General features: G+C 49.1%; 1 protein-coding gene across 2 annotated transcripts; it reads right to left on the reverse strand.

The window, feature by feature from the left end:
- Positions 1–392: 392 nt before the first annotated feature.
- Positions 393–14,175, reverse strand: LOC147080704 (protein YIPF3-like). Of its 2 annotated transcripts, XM_085981107.1 has the most exons (8): positions 13,957–14,175; positions 9,091–9,197; positions 8,235–8,280; positions 7,566–7,658; positions 6,892–7,023; positions 6,303–6,416; positions 5,334–5,457; positions 393–920 (listed from the first exon to the last, which is right to left on the reverse strand). In XM_085981107.1, the coding sequence occupies exons 1-8, from the start codon at positions 14,131–14,133 to the stop codon at positions 793–795; spliced, it is 921 nt and encodes a 306-aa protein (XP_085837233.1). In that variant the 5' UTR covers positions 14,134–14,175; the 3' UTR covers positions 393–792. The 2 variants fall into 2 exon arrangements, with proteins under 2 accessions (XP_085837233.1, XP_085837234.1); XM_085981108.1 differs by lacking the exons at positions 8,235–8,280; positions 9,091–9,197.
- Positions 14,176–17,935: the final 3,760 nt, after the last annotated feature.

The raw sequence follows: 17,935 nt of genomic DNA on the forward strand, positions 1-17,935 counted from the left end.
TAAAATGCTGGTCTTGCCAGCGACGCCCACATCCCTGGAACAATTTTTTTTAAATCTCCCTTTGTGCTATGTATGACTCCAGTCAGTGGAGAATTTCCCCCCCGATTCCCATTGACTTCAATTTTGCTAGGGCTTCTTAATGCCATACTCGGTCCAATGCTGCCTTGATGTGTGGGGCCTTGCTGGTCTCTATGGCTCGGAGTGTCTTTACCTTCCAGTCATTGTGGAGGGCATTGGACCAATGTTCCCTTTAAGCTGCTTGGCCGCTGAAGGTCCCGCGTAGCCGGTGATCCGGCTATTAAATAGAAAAACCGTGTATGTGCGCAATTTTGAATGGCTCGTGCAGCCCGTTAAAGGGGCCGCGTGGGCCAAAAAAAAGAGGGAACATTGCATTTGATTACATGTTTTTTTAAAACTGAAACCCTGAATAAAAGGTGCAGGATATGATTTACAGTCAGTTAAGAACTGTACAACAACCCATGCAAGCAATGAGAAAACACAATAGATACAATCAGATCTTACACACACATATATATATCTTTAAAAGTACAGCTCAATTATGTACAGATTGTGATCAGTTGAGATGTGGGGTGGAATTGACAGACAGCCACCCCCATGCCCACACCACCATGATGAAACAGTTTATCTAAAGACTACAAACTGCTGTTACAGCAGCATACAGGAGAGTGCGAGCCCTTCCTCTTGATACCCTACACCCAGTCTGGTCCACACACAATGTCTCCATGAAGAGTTGGGGCAAGAAGAAAGAAAAAAATCAAAGATGATTCAGAGTCAACGCATCTGCAGGCTGGCTCCGATCAACTTCACCGTGCTGTTCATTACAGTGACAGAAAGTGCCGGTATGTCCCGAGGGAATCTCACTGGCCCTGCATTGGGTCCCTCCAAGGTATCCAGGATACCTGTTAAAAAAGAGACAGAATTTTGAAAAGTTTTATACCTGGGCATCACTTCAGTTCATCAACTGGAATATGAATACAAGCAACTCTTCAACTCAAATTAACCACTGGATTAGAGTTAGTGAAAGTGCTCAAACTGTTAATTGCAACAAGGCACAGCACCAAGATTAGAAGGAAAGGCAGGAAAATTACTTCAAAAATGCTCCAGTGGATTAGTTGGTAAATGCATTTTGCAACATTGAGCCACACAGAGCAGGAAGATCCCAGGTTTGATCACCTGGGCTATGCTGAATTTGCTGATCCCAGACAGTCAGCAGTTGGGGCGCTACAATTGGCAGGTTGACGCACTCAGAGCAGCATTACAGCAAGAGACTGCATAGCAGTTGGCACCTGTGGAACCAAATCCCAGCACAGGGCACCGGCAGCTGTGGAACCAAATCCCAGCACAGGCAGCTGTGGAACCAAATCCCAGCACCGGGCACTGGCAGCTGTGGAACCAAATCCCAGCACCAGCAGCTGTGGAACCAAATCCCAGCACAGGGCACCGGCAGCTGTGGAACCAAATCCCGGCACCGGCAGCTGTGGAACCAAATCCCAGCACCAGCAGCTGTGGAACCAAATCCCAGCACAGGGCACCGGCAGCTGTGGAACCAAATCCCAGCACAGGGCACCGGCACCTGTGGAACCAAATCCCAGCACAGGGCACCGGCAGCTGTGGAACCAAATCCCAGCACAGGCAGCTGTGGAACCAAATCCCAGCACAGGGCACCGGCAGCTGTGGAACCAAATCCCGGCACCGGCAGCTGTGGAACCAAATCCCAGCACCAGCAGCTGTGGAACCAAATCCCAGCACAGGGCACCGGCAGCTGTGGAACCAAATCCTGGCACCGGCAGCTGTGGAACCAAATCCCGGCACCGGCAGCTGTGGAACCAAATCCCAGCACCAGCAGCTGTGGAACCAAATCCCAGCACAGGGCACCGGCAGCTGTGGAACCAAATCCCAGCACAGGGCACCAGCAGCTGTGGAACCAAATCCCGGCACCGGCAGCTGTGGAACCAAATCCCGGCACCGGCAGCTGTGGAACCAAATCCCGGCACCGGCAGCTGTGGAACCAAATCCCGGCACCGGCAGCTGTGGAACCAAATCCCAGCACCGGCAGCTGTGGAACCAAATCCCGGCACCGGCAGCTGTGGAACCAAATCCCGGCACCGGCAGCTGTGGAACCAAATCCCGGCACCGGCAGCTGTGGAACCAAATCCCAGCACAGGTAAGATGGAATTTAATACAGTGAAGTGTGAGGTGATGCATTTGGCAGAAGGAACAGGGAGAGGCAATATACACTTAATGGCACAGTTTTAAAGAGTGTGCAGGGACAGAGGGACCTGGGAGTTAATGTGTATAGGTCCCTGAAGGTGGCAGGACATATTGAGAGAGTGGTTAGCAAAGCATACAGGATCTTGGGCTTCATAAATAGAGGTACTGAGTACAAAAGTAGAAAAGTTATGCTGAACCTTTATAAAGCGCTGGTTAGGCCACAACTGGAGTATTGCGTCCAATTCTGGTCACCACACTTTAGGAAGGATGTGAAGGCCCTTGAGAGGGTGCAGAGGAGATTTACCAGATTGGTTCTGGGGATGGGGGATCTTCGCTACAAGGACAGGTTGGAGAAGCTGGATTTGTTTTCATTAGAGCAAAGGAGGTTGAGGGGTAATTTGATAGAGGTGTACAAGATTATGACAATTTAGATAGGCTAGACGGGGAAAGTCTGTTCCCACTAGTTAATGGTGTTAGAATAAAATTTTGCTGGACAAGATTTTGCTGGAAAAGACACAAACAACAAATTCGCTGACTGGGACTAATTGAATCACTGCACAGTGAGACATGCCACGCTTACGCATGGCTGGAACAAAGTTCGTCTCGTGTCCTGACTGGGACTAATTGAGTCACTGAGGACTAACAAGGTTCACTGGTATCCTATCATCGAACTAATCACTTGTATCCTATTATCGAACTAATCACATTCCGCCGGGGAACAAGACGGAACGAAGACCTGAAGAGACAGAATTGGCAACACAAGTGTGTAAACTCCTGACTGGAGGAAAATAACGATATGCGCTAATAAACAAATTGATTGGATGAATGTAAATGATCTAAAACCAACTTCTTGAAATTGTATATAAGCTCGGCACGTACTACAATCGGGGAGAAGGTGCTCTCGCAGACCGCGTGGTTGCAGACTCTTCTCCCAGAGCTCTGTCATTTAATAAAGTTGTCTCTCTTACTCAAAGTCTAGTTTCCGAGGAATCATTTTTCCTACAACAATGGTATGAGGACTAGGGGACACAGATTTAAGGTTTTGGGCAAGAGATACAGGGGGGTAAGTGAGGAAAAACTTTTTTATGCAGCGAGTGGTGATGACCTGGAATTCACTGCCGACGGAAGTGGTGGAAGCGGAGACACTCAATGTTTTCAAGGGGAGACTGGATAGGCACGTGAGGGAAATAAACTTGCAGGGCTACGGGGATAGAGCGGGGGAATGGGACTGACTGGATTGCTCTAGAGAGCCGGCACAGACACGATGGGCCGAATGGCCCCCTTCTGTGCCGTTATGAGTCTAATGCACCAAATCCCCGCATAGGTCACCAGCACCTGTGGAACCGTATCCCAACACAGGTCACCAGCACCTGTGGAACCGTATCCCAACACAGGTCACCAGCACCTGTGGAACCGTATCCCAGCACAGGTCACTAGCACCTGTGGAACCGTATCCCAGCACAGGTCACCAGCACCTGTGGAACCGTATCCCAGCACAGGTCACTAGCACCTGTGGAACCGTATCCCAGCACAGGTCACCAGCACCTGTGGAACCGTATCCCAGCACAGGTCACCAGCACCTGTGGAACCGTATCCCAGCACAGGTCACTAGCACCTGTGGAACCGTATCCCAGCACAGGTCACCAGCACCTGTGGAACCGTATCCCAGCACAGGTCACCAGCACCTGTGGAACCGTATCCCAGCACAGGTCACTTGCACCCTTGGGACCAAATCCCAGCACAGGTCACCAGCACCTGTGGAACCATATCCCAGCACAGGTCACCAGCACCTGTGGAACCGTATCCCAGCACAGGTCACTAGCACCTGTGGAACCAAATCCCAGCACAGGTCACTTGCACCCTTGGGACCAAATCCCAGCACAGGTCACCAGCACCTGTGGAACCGTATCCCAGCACAGGTCACCAGCACCTGTGGAACCGTATCCCAGCACAGGTCACCAGCACCTGTGGAACCGTATCCCAGCACAGGTCACTGGCACTTGTGGAACCAAATCCCAGCACAGGTCACTTGCACCCTTGGGACCAAATCCCAGCACAGGTCACCAGCACCTGTGGAACCGTATCCCAGCACAGGTCACCAGCACCTGTGGAACCGTATCCCAGCACAGGTCACCAGCACCTGTGGAACCGTATCCCAGCACAGGTCACTAGCACCTGTGGAACCAAATCCCAGCACAGGTCACTTGCACCCTTGGGACCAAATCCCAGCACAGGTCACTTGCACCCTTGGGACCAAATCCCAGCACAGGTCACTGCCTTTAGGCATGACGGCAAGGGAAGAAAACCGTAGGAGGTGGGGCCGCGAGCAATGTTTTTGGGTGCGCGGTCCTTCAAGGAGCTGCATGGCCCATTCAAACTTCCACGCAGCGCCGTCTTTCCATTGAGAAGCCAGCAAGTGGCCTGCCTGGGAGCTTCAGATAGCTGCACGGATGCGTAGCTAAATGGAAACATGGGCCTTGAGTGGAACTTGCATCCGTTTTAGTTTCTCTCCTAATTGGGAAGCCACTGCACAATTACAGCTTCCTGGTTGCAATATCAACAGGCAACCGGCTTTCATGCTGAGTATTACAGCAAGTGCCAAGAAATGTGTAAAAGTTAATGTTAATTCATTCTCTAATTTTACACCTTCCCCTTTGTGGTAAAGCAATAATGAGCAATGCATAATGATCCCGATGAAAGCAAATAGTTTGACCTTTTCATGGAAAAAAATGGGACAGAAGCAGACTGGGATCCCCAGTAAAAATCCTGGAATCTCATGTGTTAACAACAGACTCTTATTCAATCACCGTAAATAAGCTGCCCTGGTCCTGATTCTTAAACAGCCCTCTCCCACTCAGTTTTCTCCTGCCTAGTTCTGTCTCCGCTTGCCAATTGCCATGCAGAATTCCTCATCTATCTGCAAGCAAATTGGCATAAATGGGGTAATTACAGGCTGACATGAATCTAATTTTCTTCCCACCCCAGGAGGCGCCAGTCAATGCCTCCCTCACACAGGCCCAACTGAGATCAGAAACTAAGTGCATTAACACTGCAGGGAAACAACCACATAGTCTGCCCCACTCTGGAGAATTTTTCTGTACCTTCTACAATCCTGTGGTAAGCAAAGTGCAGGTAGAGCAGAAAGACCATGTGCAGGGCAGCGAGCATCCCACAGACAGCAAGCCGCTGAGTCTGTCCAACCGTACGGGAGAGCACCACTGCGACCTGTGAAAAAGAGATTCAGAGCACAGTGCAAGTAACTCATTAGCAAGCATTCGTTTATACTGGCAATTCAAAATAGAGATGGGCAGTCAGCAGAATAACATTCCCACTACACCTACCCATTTCTGACGCAGAGAGATTAAGCTATGGCTCCCCGCTGCTCAGGGAGTAAATGGTGCAATACAAGCCACACAAAAGTTTCCAGGTTTGATTCCCGATCTGATCGGAACAAGGGAAGCAGCAGCAAATAAAATGATTTTTTCCCCCATCTTGTTACTCCAGTGCAATAATGTACTATTACATAGAATTTACAGCACAGAAACAAGCCATTCGGCCCAACAAGTCTATGCCGGTGTTTATGCTCCACACGAGTCTCCTCCCACCCTTCTTCATCTAACCCCATCAACATATCCTTTTATTCCTTTCTCCCTCATGTATTTATCCAGCTTTCCCTTAAATACTGCGCCTTTTGGTAGAAAGTTCCACATTCTAACTACTCTGAGTAAATAGGTTTCTCTTGAATTCCTTATTGGATTTATTAGTGATCATCTTGTATTTATGACCCCCAGTTTTGCTCTTCCCCACAAGTGGAAACATCTTCTCTCCATCTACCCTATTGAAGCCCTTCATAATTTTAAAGACCTCCATCAGGTCACCCATCAGCCTTTTCTTTTCTAGAGAAGAGTCCCAGCCTGTTCCATATTTCCTGCTAAGTATAACTTCTCAGTTCTGGTATCATCCTTTTTTGCACCTTCTCCAGTGCCTCTATACGCTTTTGGTAACATGGAGACCAGAACTGTATAGTTGGTAACTGTGCACAGGAAACCAGAGAGAGAAAGATGTCCTACCATCCTGAGGGTGGAGAGTCCCCCAATGACAAGCCATAACAGGTAGAAAAGGGAATGGAGATGAACGTTGTAGGTGACGATCAACACAATGCAGGGCCCAAACAGACCATAACCCTGTGAACGAGACAGTAGAATCAATTCAGGACAGAGATACAGACATTCCTCAAAGTAATGAATTATTGTGTGTACGATTCACCGTTTGAAGAGCTACACTACCTGATTATACAAACCTTCTGATAGCTGGTACTTGGAAACAGACTCTCATTGTGGGATATCCAATTACCTGTTGCCTTACTGACGAGGCATGTATTACATTAAACTTACTGCGTCAGGATCAGGCATGGCCACGGTGCCCCCTACATGTTCAAATAGCCTGGCTCACTGTCAACTCACAAACATGGAGAATGGTCACCTGAATGGGATACCAGAGGGAAGATACTGCCCAGTGAGCTAGACTTGAGAAAATGTCACCTCCTTCACAAGAGATTACAGGCAAAAACACAACTCCCAGAATTCTTTCCATTTATTGATTAACACACAAACGTTATGTAACCTGTCCCTCCCCCATCCCACCACCCTCAACACTCACCAGCAATGACAGCATCTGCAGCATGGTAATCTGGGCATTGCACAAATAGCCCAGGAAGTAGATGAAGGAGGAGACGCCTAGCCAGTAACCAAAGCAGGTTCCGATCGCAGTGCCCATCAGTGTGCCCTCTCTCTGTGGGAACACAAAGCAGGGCACCAGTCAACAATATGCGACAGTTTAAAAATAATCAATAGAAAGGACTCCTCACTATTCTTGCCTCTCTCCCGCTCTATTCCTTTTATCAGGTGGAACACATTGTGATAAGTGGGGTAGGTGAAAGAGGAGTAGAATATAAAGGATCCTATTCTGCACCATAAAGATACACCACCTTTAAATCATCATAGAAACCAAGGAGGAGCAGCTAAATCTGACAAGGAGCGAAGAAACTACAGAATAGATTTTAAAAATCTGTAAATGTGTAGAACCAGGGCAGATGCGGACAAATACAAATTAATATATTCATCCTGAGGCATTTGTGACTAAAAGAATACTTGCATTTATACATCGCCTTATGTTGAAACAGCTTTGCTCCATAAATTACTTTTCATAGTGCAGTGACCGTTACGTAGGCAGAAATACATCAGGACCCCCTGCAAATCTCTAACAGTCCTTAGAACAGTGCCACTGCTTGCTATCCACTGGTCATCAGTCGCGTAATCAAGTATGATACTTACAATTACTGTCCCAGATGTCTTCATCCCATGCAAAAGAATAGCCACCAGTGTGAAAACCAGCATCAAGGGGCCGTACAGCTCTCCTGCAACTTTCTAGGAGAAAATAACAACACAGTAAATGCCATTCCACCAAGTCCCTAATAAATGACCAACTCTTTCAAACAATGGTGTTCAACAAATTCAAAACCACAAAGACATTTGGTTCTATAGGAACAGGAGTAGGCCATTCAGCCCCTCGAGCCTATTCTGCTATTCAATGAGATCATGGCTGATCTGTATCTTAACTCCATTTACCTGCCTTGGTTCCATAACCCTTAATACTCTTGTCTAACAAAAATCTATCCATCTCAGTTCTGACATTTTCATTTGCCTCAGCAGCTTGTTTTTTGGTGGGGGGGTGTGTGGTGGTGGAAAGAGCGCTCCAGATTTCCACTACGATGTTCTTCCCCCTCCCCGCACCATGTTGGAATCATTTACACCAATGTTGTCTTTTAGCTGAATCTGATTATACTCTGACCATGTAACATGCATCTCTAACAAATTCACTTTGGTTAATTTATATATTAACATTTTAGATACAATGTAGGCTCGGGTGTCTACCTACATTCTCAACCAGGTAATGGTGGGTGGCTTGGAGTGGAATAGAAACAGAAGCAAAAGCAAACACACCTGAGGGAAATTGATCATTCGGACTGGAATTAGAGACTCCACCAACCTGGAATGGGAAAGATATAGAACATATATATATGAAAGTCTGGAACTAGGAAAGGCCAAGTGGTACATGTCTGATTTCTGATGTTTTAAGTTTCAGCACATGACTAGACCTGATTAGTTATAGCAGAACTTGCCATATTCAAACTACAGAATAACTCAGACTCGGATTTCAGACCCCGAGGCCAGAATCCAAAGTCCGAATATTTCCAAAGACATCTCTAAAAGCCCTGGGGTACAGTGAACAAAAGAAAATGTACAGAATATAAAAAGTACAGAAAGGGAAAAAGGTGTTCAGCCCATTAACTAAGCTCCAATGAATGCATAAACTTCAAACAAACCGCAGGTTTAGGTTACAATAAATACCATTGTTTCTACATTTCGAACACCAATTGTAAAGCAGAAGTCAGAAAAATGTAAATTCAAAGTGAGATTTTACATGGATGGAACATAGATACATGATTAAATGCAAGAGATTTAGAACAGAAACTTTTTTTTTATTTTTTTTATTAAACACAGGGTTGTGAGGATGTGGAATGCTCCACCAGAGTTAGTGATTGAAGCAGAGAGCGTATCAACATTTAAGGATCGGTTAGATAGGCAGCTGTAATAAAAGTGGGATAAAGAGATATGGGAACAGAACAGGCACATGGAATTAGGACTATGGGTTATGTGGAGGATAAACACCAAGATGGACTGATTGGGCTGCACAGCCTGTTTCTGAAATTTCTATGCAATAGAAGTGAACACCAAAAATGTATGGATCAATAGAAAAAAGAGGTGGAGAAGAGTTTAAGACAGGACACACACCTACCTGTTCCTGACTTGGATAGGCTCAACATCAAAGTACGGTCTGAGAATATCAATGTTACCATACAGATTGAAAGCCTTCGATGCCTGCCTCTTGCCTGCCTGCCACACCTGCAAGAGATAATCCTAACTTAGAAGTGGCAGACCATTTAATGGATGCCTGTGGCATAAGGTAACAGAGAACAGAAGACTCCAGAACATAAATGTTGGGAGATGGGGAGTCAATGTAGTTCAGCCATGACCAGGGGTGATGAGAGCACAGGACTTAGTGCAGGACAGGATATATGCAGCAGAGATTTGAAGGGCAGCAAGGAGAGTGCTGGAGCAGTCAGGTCTGGAGGTGACAAAGACACAAATAGGGTTTCAGCAGCAGAGGGACTGATAGAGGCAAAGGTTAAGTTTCCTTTCATAGAGTCATAACGGCACAGGAGGCCACTCGGCCCATCGAGTCCGTGCCGGCTCTCTGTAGACCAATCCAGTCAGTCCCATTCCCCCGCTCTATCCCCGTAGCCCTGCAAGTTTATTTCCCTCAAGTGCCTATCCAGTCTCCCCTCGAAAACATTGAGTGTCTCCGCTTCCACCACTTCCGTCGGCAGCGAGTTCCTGGTCCTCACCACTCACTGCGTAAAAATGTTTTTCCTCACATCCCCCCTGTATCTCTTGCCCAAAACCTTAAATCTGTGTCCCCTAGTCCTTGTACCATCAACTAGTGGGAACAGCTTTTCCCTGTCTAGGCTATCCAAACCCGTCATAATCTTGTACCCGCTATCAAATCACCCCACAACCTCCTTTCCTCTAATAAAAACAAATCCAGCTTCTCCAACCTGTCCTTGTAGCTAAGATCCCCCATCCTCAGAACCATTCTGGTAAATCTCTTCTGCACCCTCTCAAGGGCCTTCACATCCTTCGTAAAGTGTGGTGACCAGCACAGGATGCAATACTCCAGTTGTGGCCTAACCAGCGCTTTATAAAGGTTCAGCATAACTTCTCTACTTTTGTACTCAATACAGGTAGACTATCCTTTATCCGAAAACCTCGGGACCAGCCGAGTTTCGGATAAAGGAGAATTTCGGATTTCGGAAGGTGGGTCGGCGGGGGTTCGTGCGCACGACTTACGCTGACGCTCAGTGTAAGTCGGTCGGGGCCGGCGGGGTACGCGGGGGTCCGCGGGGGGGGGGGGGGGTCGGCGGTTGTCGGGGCCGGGGGGGTCGGCGGCTGGCGGGGTCCGCGGGGGGGGGGTCGGCGGTTGTCGGGGTCCGCGGCTGGCGGGGTCCGCGGGGGGGTCGGCGGTTGTCGGGGCTGGCGGGGTCGGCGGTTGTCGGGGCCGGCGGGGTCTGCGGTTGTCGGGGCCGGCGGGGTCCGCGGGGGGGTCGGCGGCTGGCGGGGTCCGCGGGGGGGGTCGGCGGTTGTCGGGGCTGGCGGGGTCCGCGGGGGGGTCGGCGGCTGGCGGGGTCCGCGGGGGGGTCGGCGGTTGTCGGGGCTGGCGGGGTCCGCGGGGGGGTCGGCGGTTGTCGGGGCTGGCGGTTGTCGGGGCCGGCGGGTCCGCGGGGGGGTCGGCGGCTGGCGGGGTCGGCGGTTGTCGGGGCCGGCGGGTCCGCGGGGGGGTCGGCGGCTGGCGGGGCCGGCGGTTGTCGGCGGGGGGTCGTGCGCACGACTTACCCTTTATCCTAACTTCCGCAACCGGAACCCTCTAAAAACCGAAGGTTTTTTCGTTCAGCGTAAGTCGTACGCACGACTTACGCTGAACGAAAAAACCTTCGGTTTTTAGAGGGTTTCGGTTTTCGGAAGTCCGGATAAAGGGTAGTCTACCTGTACCTCTATTTATGAAGCCCAAGATCCCATATGCTTTGTTAACCACTCTCTCAATATGTCCTGCCACCTTCAGGGACCTATGCACATTAACTCCCAGGTCCCTCTGTCCCTGCACAATCTTTAAAACTGTGTCATTAAGTGTATATTGCCTCTCCCTGTTCCTTCTGCCAAAATGCATCACCTCACACTTCTCTGTATTAAATTCCATCTGCCACTTGTCTACTCATTCTGCTAGCCTTTCTATGTCCTGTTGTAGTCGATTGGTATCATCCTCGCTGTTTGCCACACCCCCAAGTTTGGTGTCATTGGCAAATTTAGAAATTCTACTCTGTATTCCAATATCCAGGTCATATTCATATCAAAAAAAGCAGTGGCCCCAGCACTGACCCTTGGGGAACACCACTGTCTACCATCCTCCAGTCTGAAAAACACCCATTTACCACAACTCGCTGTTTTCTGTCCTTAAGCCAATTCCTTATCCAAGTTGCCGTTGACCCACCTATTCCATGAGCCTCAATTTTGTTAACCAGCCTTCTATGTGGTACTTTGTCAAACGCCTCCCTAAAATCCATGTAGACAACATCCATTGCATTCCCTTCATCAAAAAATTCAATTAGTCAAACATGATCTGCCTTTTAGAAATCCGTGTTGGCTCTACTTAATTAGCTTAAACCTCTCCAAGTGCCCGTTAATTTTTTCCTTGATTATTGTTTCTAAAACTTTACCCACCACTGATGTTAAACTGACCGGCCTGTGGTTACTAGGATTGTCCTTACACCCTTTCTTGAACAATGGTGTCACATTTGCCACTTTCCAATCCTCAGGCACTTCCCCCGCATCTAGGGAAGATTGGAAAATTATGGCAAGCCCTTCCGCTATCTCCTCCCCTAATTCCCTTAGCAACCTGGGATGCAAGCCATCTGGACCAGGTGACTTGTCCACTCTAAGCATACCCAGCCTTTCTAGTACATCCTGTATCAATTTTCACCCCTTCCATTGCTTCTACCTTTTCCACTTCTGCTGATATTTTGTCAGCATCCACCTCCTTAGTAAACACCGATACAAAGTACTCGAGTATTCTAGCCTTGCCCTGCGCCTCTAAGCATACATCACCTTCTTTGTCCCTAATAGGCCCCACCCCGCCTCTTACTACCCGCTTACTGTTTACATGCCAGTAGAACATTTTTGCGTTCCCTTATATGTTAACTGCCATTCTACTCTCATACTCTCTCTTTGCCAATCTTATTTTCATCTTCACTTCCCCTCTCAACTTATTGTATTTGGTCTGGTTCTCCCTTGAAGAATTCACCTGACATTCATCATACACCCTCTTTTTTTGTTTCATCATTTTCTCTTTCTCCGTCATCATCCAAGGAGCCCTTGCTTTGGTTCCCTTACCCTTCCCTCTTGTTGGAATGTACCTAGCCTGTACTTGGAACATCTCCTCCTTAAAGATCACCCATTGTTCCGTTACAGTTTTTCCTGTCAGTCTTTGGTTCCATTTTACCCTGGCGAGATCCTTTCGCATCCCATTGAAGTTAGCCCTATTCCAGTTTAGAAGTTCCACTCTAGATTGTTCCTTGCTCCTCTCCATTGCTAATCTAAATCTTATGATACGATGATCACTCGTACCCAAGTGTTCTCCCACAGACACTTGGTCGACCTGGCCCATCTCATTCCCCAGCACCAGATCCAGCAAAGCCTCCTTCCTATTTGGGCCAAGAACATACTGGTCAAAGAAATTCTCCTGAACACTTTTCAGAAATTCCTCTCCATTCTTTCCCTTCACCCTAGCATTATCCCAATCGATATTTGGGTAATTAAAGTCCCCCAATATCACCACTCTATAACTCTTGCATATCTCTGCGATTTCTCTGCAGATTTGCTCCTCTACCTCCCTCTCACTATTTGGAGGCCTGTAGAATACCCCCAATAGCGTGATCATTCCCTTTTTGCTCCTCAACTCTCACCAAATGGATTCTGTCCTTGTACCCTGAAGAACATCCTCCCTTTCCAACACTACAATGTCTTCCTTCATCAGCACTGCCACCCCACCTCCCTTTTTTCCTTTTGAATTTTTCGTAGTCTTTCTTAGTCTGCTCCTATCTAATATGGTACTACTTCTGCCTCTAGTACTACTTTCTTCTCTAGTACTATCCAGCACACTCACTCTTTTATGCACCTTATTCCTACTCCTATAGGCTGGTGCCCACCCCCCTGCCAAGCTAGTTTAAACCGTCCCCAATAGCACTGGCAAACCACTCCACGAGAATATTGTTCACGGCTCTGTTGACGTGTAACCCGTCGGGCTTGTACAGGTCCTACCTTCTTTTGTTTTTCCATTTATAATTTGGTGTTCATTGTTCGTGCCCCTTTAAAAAGGGGGCACTTTTGTTAAATTAACAACCCAGTGTCATCCCAATTGGCAATTAAGAGATAGAGGCAGAGTTGGGCAGTGTTGCAGAAGTAGTCTTTGTGATGGAAAGGATATGGGGTTTAAAGCTCAGCCCAGGATTGAACAGGATACCAAGGTCACAAATGGTCTGGTTCACTCGGAGGCAGTGGCCCGAGAGGGAGATGTAATCAGTGGTAAGGAAGTAGAGTTTGTGGCAGGAGCAGAAGACGATGGCTTCGGTCTTCCCGAAATTGAACGAGTAGAAAAGTCAATCCCACAGTGACCGTCGACCCTAGTACATAGAACACCAGATTGGCATCGGGTGCACTACAATATAGGCAACTATGTTGGGATCAAGCACAAGTAAAACAAGAGGGTTGCCTGTAGCAAGAGCCCCAGTGTTGGAGTGACTTCTGGTACTAAGAGCCACGGGAGGTGAATGAAACCCCAATTTGTGGAGCTCCCGCTATTGGCAGGATGATAATTTTATACGGGTGCGTCAGGTCCCTCAATGCCAACCACAGGACTGGAGTTAATTATTTGGTTGGCAGTGGTGCCAGCAGTTAGGTGAAGGCCACTTTCAAATCAGAGGGCTAGTCAGACCACGAGCCAAGGCCATTTTCAGATACATCTAATAACACAAGATAAAATCTTCCTCCAAACCTGATCTGCTACATCTCGGCCCAGCTGGCCTTTTAACCCCTTCACACCAAGGAACGCTCCATCATCCTCCTCTGTCGCCACAGGCTCCTCGCCAACATCATCTTCCTCCTTCATTTGCTGATGCATCTCTCCCATATCCTCAAAGCTTGAGCCGGACGTGTCGTCCATGTTCTCCATGTCAATCACCGCTGAGCTGCCTCCCTAAACATTGGCAAATTAATCATCTTAGAATCTTAGAGTAGAGAGAGTGAGTGGAAGGAAGCGGGTGGTGGGAGGGGGGTAGGGAGTGAAAGGAGGGGGGGGTAGGGAGTGAAAGGAGGGGGGGGTAGGGAGTGAAAGGAGGGGGGGGTAGGGAGTGAAAGGAGGGGGGTAGGGAGTGAAAGGAGGGGGGTAGGGAGTGAAAGGAGGGGGGGTAGGGAGTGAAAGGAGGGGGGTAGGGAGTGAAAGGAGGGGGGTAGGGAGTGAAAGGAGGGGGGTAGGGAGTGAAAGGAGGGGGGTAGGGAGTGAAAGGAGGGGGGTAGGGAGTGAAAGGAGGGGGGTAGGGAGTGAAAGGAGGGGGGTAGGGAGTGAAAGGAGGGGGGTAGGGAGTGAAAGGAGGGGGGTAGGGAGTGAAAGGAGGGGGGTAGGGAGTGAAAGGAGGGGGGTAGGGAGTGAAAGGAGGGGGGTAGGGAGTGAAAGGAGGGGGGTAGGGAGTGAAAGGAGGGGGGTAGGGAGTGAAAGGAGGGGGGTAGGGAGTGAAAGGAGGGGGGTAGGGAGTGAAAGGAGGGGGGTAGGGAGTGAAAGGAGGGGGGTAGGGAGTGAAAGGAGGGGGGTAGGGAGTGAAAGGAGGGGGGTAGGGAGTGAAAGGGGGGGTAGGGAGTGAAAGGAGGGGGGTAGGGAGTGAAAGGAGGGGGGTAGGGAGTGAAAGGAGGGGGGTAGGGAGTGAAAGGAGGGGGGTAGGGAGTGAAAGGAGGGGGGTAGGGAGTGAAAGGAGGGGGGTAGGGAGTGAAAGGAGGGGGGTAGGGAGTGAAAGGAGGGGGGTAGGGAGTGAAAGGAGGGGGGTAGGGAGTGAAAGGAGGGGGGTAGGGAGTGAAAGGAGGGGGGGTAGGGAGTGAAAGGAGGGGGGTAGGGAGTGAAAGGAGGGGGGTAGGGAGTGAAAGGAGGGGGGTAGGGAGTGAAAGGAGGGGGGTAGGGAGTGAAAGGAGGGGTTAGGGAGTGAAAGGAGGGGGGTAGGGAGTGAAAGGAGGGGGGTAGGGAGTGAAAGGAGGGGGGTAGGGAGTGAAAGGAGGGGGGTAGGGAGTGAAAGGAGGGGGGTAGGGAGTGAAAGGAGGGGGGTAGGGAGTGAAAGGAGGGGGGTAGGGAGTGAAAGGAGGGGGGTAGGGAGTGAAAGGAGGGGGGTAGGGAGTGAAAGGAGGGGGGTAGGGAGTGAAAGGAGGGGGGTAGGGAGTGAAAGGAGGGGGGTAGGGAGTGAAAGGAGGGGGGTAGGGAGTGAAAGGAGGGGGGTAGGGAGTGAAAGGAGGGGGGTAGGGAGTGAAAGGAGGGGGGTAGGGAGTGAAAGGAGGGGGGTAGGGAGTGAAAGGAGGGGGGTAGGGAGTGAAAGGAGGGGGGTAGGGAGTGAAAGGAGGGGGGTAGGGAGTGAAAGGAGGGGGGTAGGGAGTGAAAGGAGGGGGGTAGGGAGTGAAAGGAGGGGGGTAGGGAGTGAAAGGAGGGGGGTAGGGAGTGAAAGGAGGGGGGTAGGGAGTGAAAGGAGGGGGGTAGGGAGTGAAAGGAGGGGGGTAGGGAGTGAAAGGAGGGGGGTAGGGAGTGAAAGGAGGGGGAGTAGGGAGTGAAAGGAGGGGGGTTGGGAGTGAAAGGAGGGGGGTTGGGAGTGAAAGGAGGGGGGTAGGGAGTGAAAGGAGGGGGGTTGGGAGTGAAAGGAGGGGGGTAGGGAGTGAAAGGAGGGGGGGTAGGGAGTGAAAGGAGGGGGGGTAGGGAGTGAAAGGAGGGGGAGCAGGGAGTGAAAGGAGGGGGAGCAGGGAGTGAAAGGAGGGGGGTAGGGAGTGAAAGGAGGGGGGTTGGGAGTGAAAGGAGGGGGGTAGGGAGTGAAAGGAGGGGGGTAGGGAGTGAAAGGAGGGGGGGTAGGGAGTGAAAGGAGGGGGAGCAGGGAGTGAAAGGAGGGGGAGCAGGGAGTGAAAGGAGGGGGAGCAGGGAGTGAAAGGAGGGGGGTAGGGAGTGAAAGGAGGGGGGTTAGGGAGTGAAAGAGGGGGGGGTTGGGAGTGAAAGGGGGGGGTTAGGGAGTGAAAGAGGGGGGGGTTGGGAGTGAAAGGGGGGGGTTGGGAGTGAAAGGGGGGGGTTGGGAGTGAAAGGGGGGGAGTTGGGAGTGAAAGAGGGGGGGTTGGGAGTGAAAGAGGGGGGGGTTGGGAGTGAAAGAGGGGGGGTTGGGAGTGAAAGAGGGGGGTAGGGAGTGAAAGGAGGGGGGTTAGGGAGTGACACGTACCACTCTTTAACCTATCATAGTAAAAGATCAAACTTAACATGAAATCCTTATATATTTCGACCTGGAATATCCAAGGTCTACGCTCTTCACTGCGAGAAGTGAAAAGTAGGACCCCAGAGTTCATAGATGAAACTAAAGACCTAGATATTATCATTTTACAGGAAACTTGGTATAAAGGAAAAGGACACACTGGCTGTCCCCAAGGGTACACTGAGCTGGTGGTCCCCTCCAATAAATTACCAAGTGTAACCCAAGGCAGAGACTCCGGAGGCATACTGATCTGGTTTAAAACAGAACTTAAGAATTACATCAAATTTATAAAAAAGGGCGAAAACCATATGTGGCTCAAACTTGAGAGGGAGATTATCTCAAACACCCAAGATGTTTACATTTGCGCACTTTATATCCCTCCAATCGATTCCCCGTACTTTAAAGAGGACACCTTCTCCAACATGGAGGGGGAAATTATCCAATACCAGGCCCAGGGGAACGTGTTGATCTGTGGGGACCTCAATTCAAGAACGGGCGAAGAACCAGACTTCACCAATAATCAGGGAAACAATTACGTTTTCGGGAATAACCACTTTGACATCCCTTCCCTTCCATACAGGCATAACTGCGACAAGCAGTCAAATACCAACGGAAAACAGCTACTACAGCTCTGTCGAAACCTGGGTCTGTACATTGTCAATGGTAGGTTCATAGGAGACCTCCTAGGAAGATCGACCTATTGCTCACCTCTTGGCTGCAGCGCAGTAGACTATATGATTACAGACTTAGACCCATCCTCTTTCAGAGCATTCACAGTCAAACCACAAACAACACTGTCAGATCACAATCAAATTACTATGTTCCTCAAAAAGACAGAAACAAACAACATAGAAACACAACCCAGTAAACTGTACAACACCAAAAAATCGTACAGATGGGCCAAAAACGACACGGAAAAATACCAGAAAACAATTAGCAATGCATCAACTCAAGCTCTCTTAGACACCTTTCTGGATAACATATACACTCACAATAAAGAAGGCGTAAACCGGGCAGTTAGTAAACTAAACAATATTTTTGATAATTTGGCAACAAATGCAAACTTGAAAGCTCGCAAGAACAAACCCAAAACAAAAAACTATGAAAAATGGTTTGACCGAGATTGCCATAACATGAGGAAAAAACTTAGAAAAATATCAAACCAAAAACACAGACATCCAGAAAACGAGGAACTACGCCTTACTTATTGTCAGACACTAACACAATACAGAAACACACTCAGAACCAAAAAAGAGCAATATATTAAGAATACACTCAGCTCCATGGAGGAATCCATTGATTCCAATTGTTTCTGGGAAAACTTGAAAACACTACACAAAAAACAACACGACGATTTGGCCATTCAAAATGGGGACACATGGGTAAACCACTTTGAAAAATTATACCAGAAAAACACACTAAGACCAGAGCAACACCAAATATGCAAAAAACTGGAAAAGCTAGAAATGGCCATAAAAGATAACCAAAACCCGC

This window comes from Somniosus microcephalus, unplaced genomic scaffold (assembly GCF_052327205.1).
Source record: "Somniosus microcephalus isolate GS21.2 unplaced genomic scaffold, FLI_Smic_1.0 scaffold1205, whole genome shotgun sequence".
In the NCBI taxonomy this organism is placed as follows: domain Eukaryota; kingdom Metazoa; phylum Chordata; class Chondrichthyes; order Squaliformes; family Somniosidae; genus Somniosus; species Somniosus microcephalus.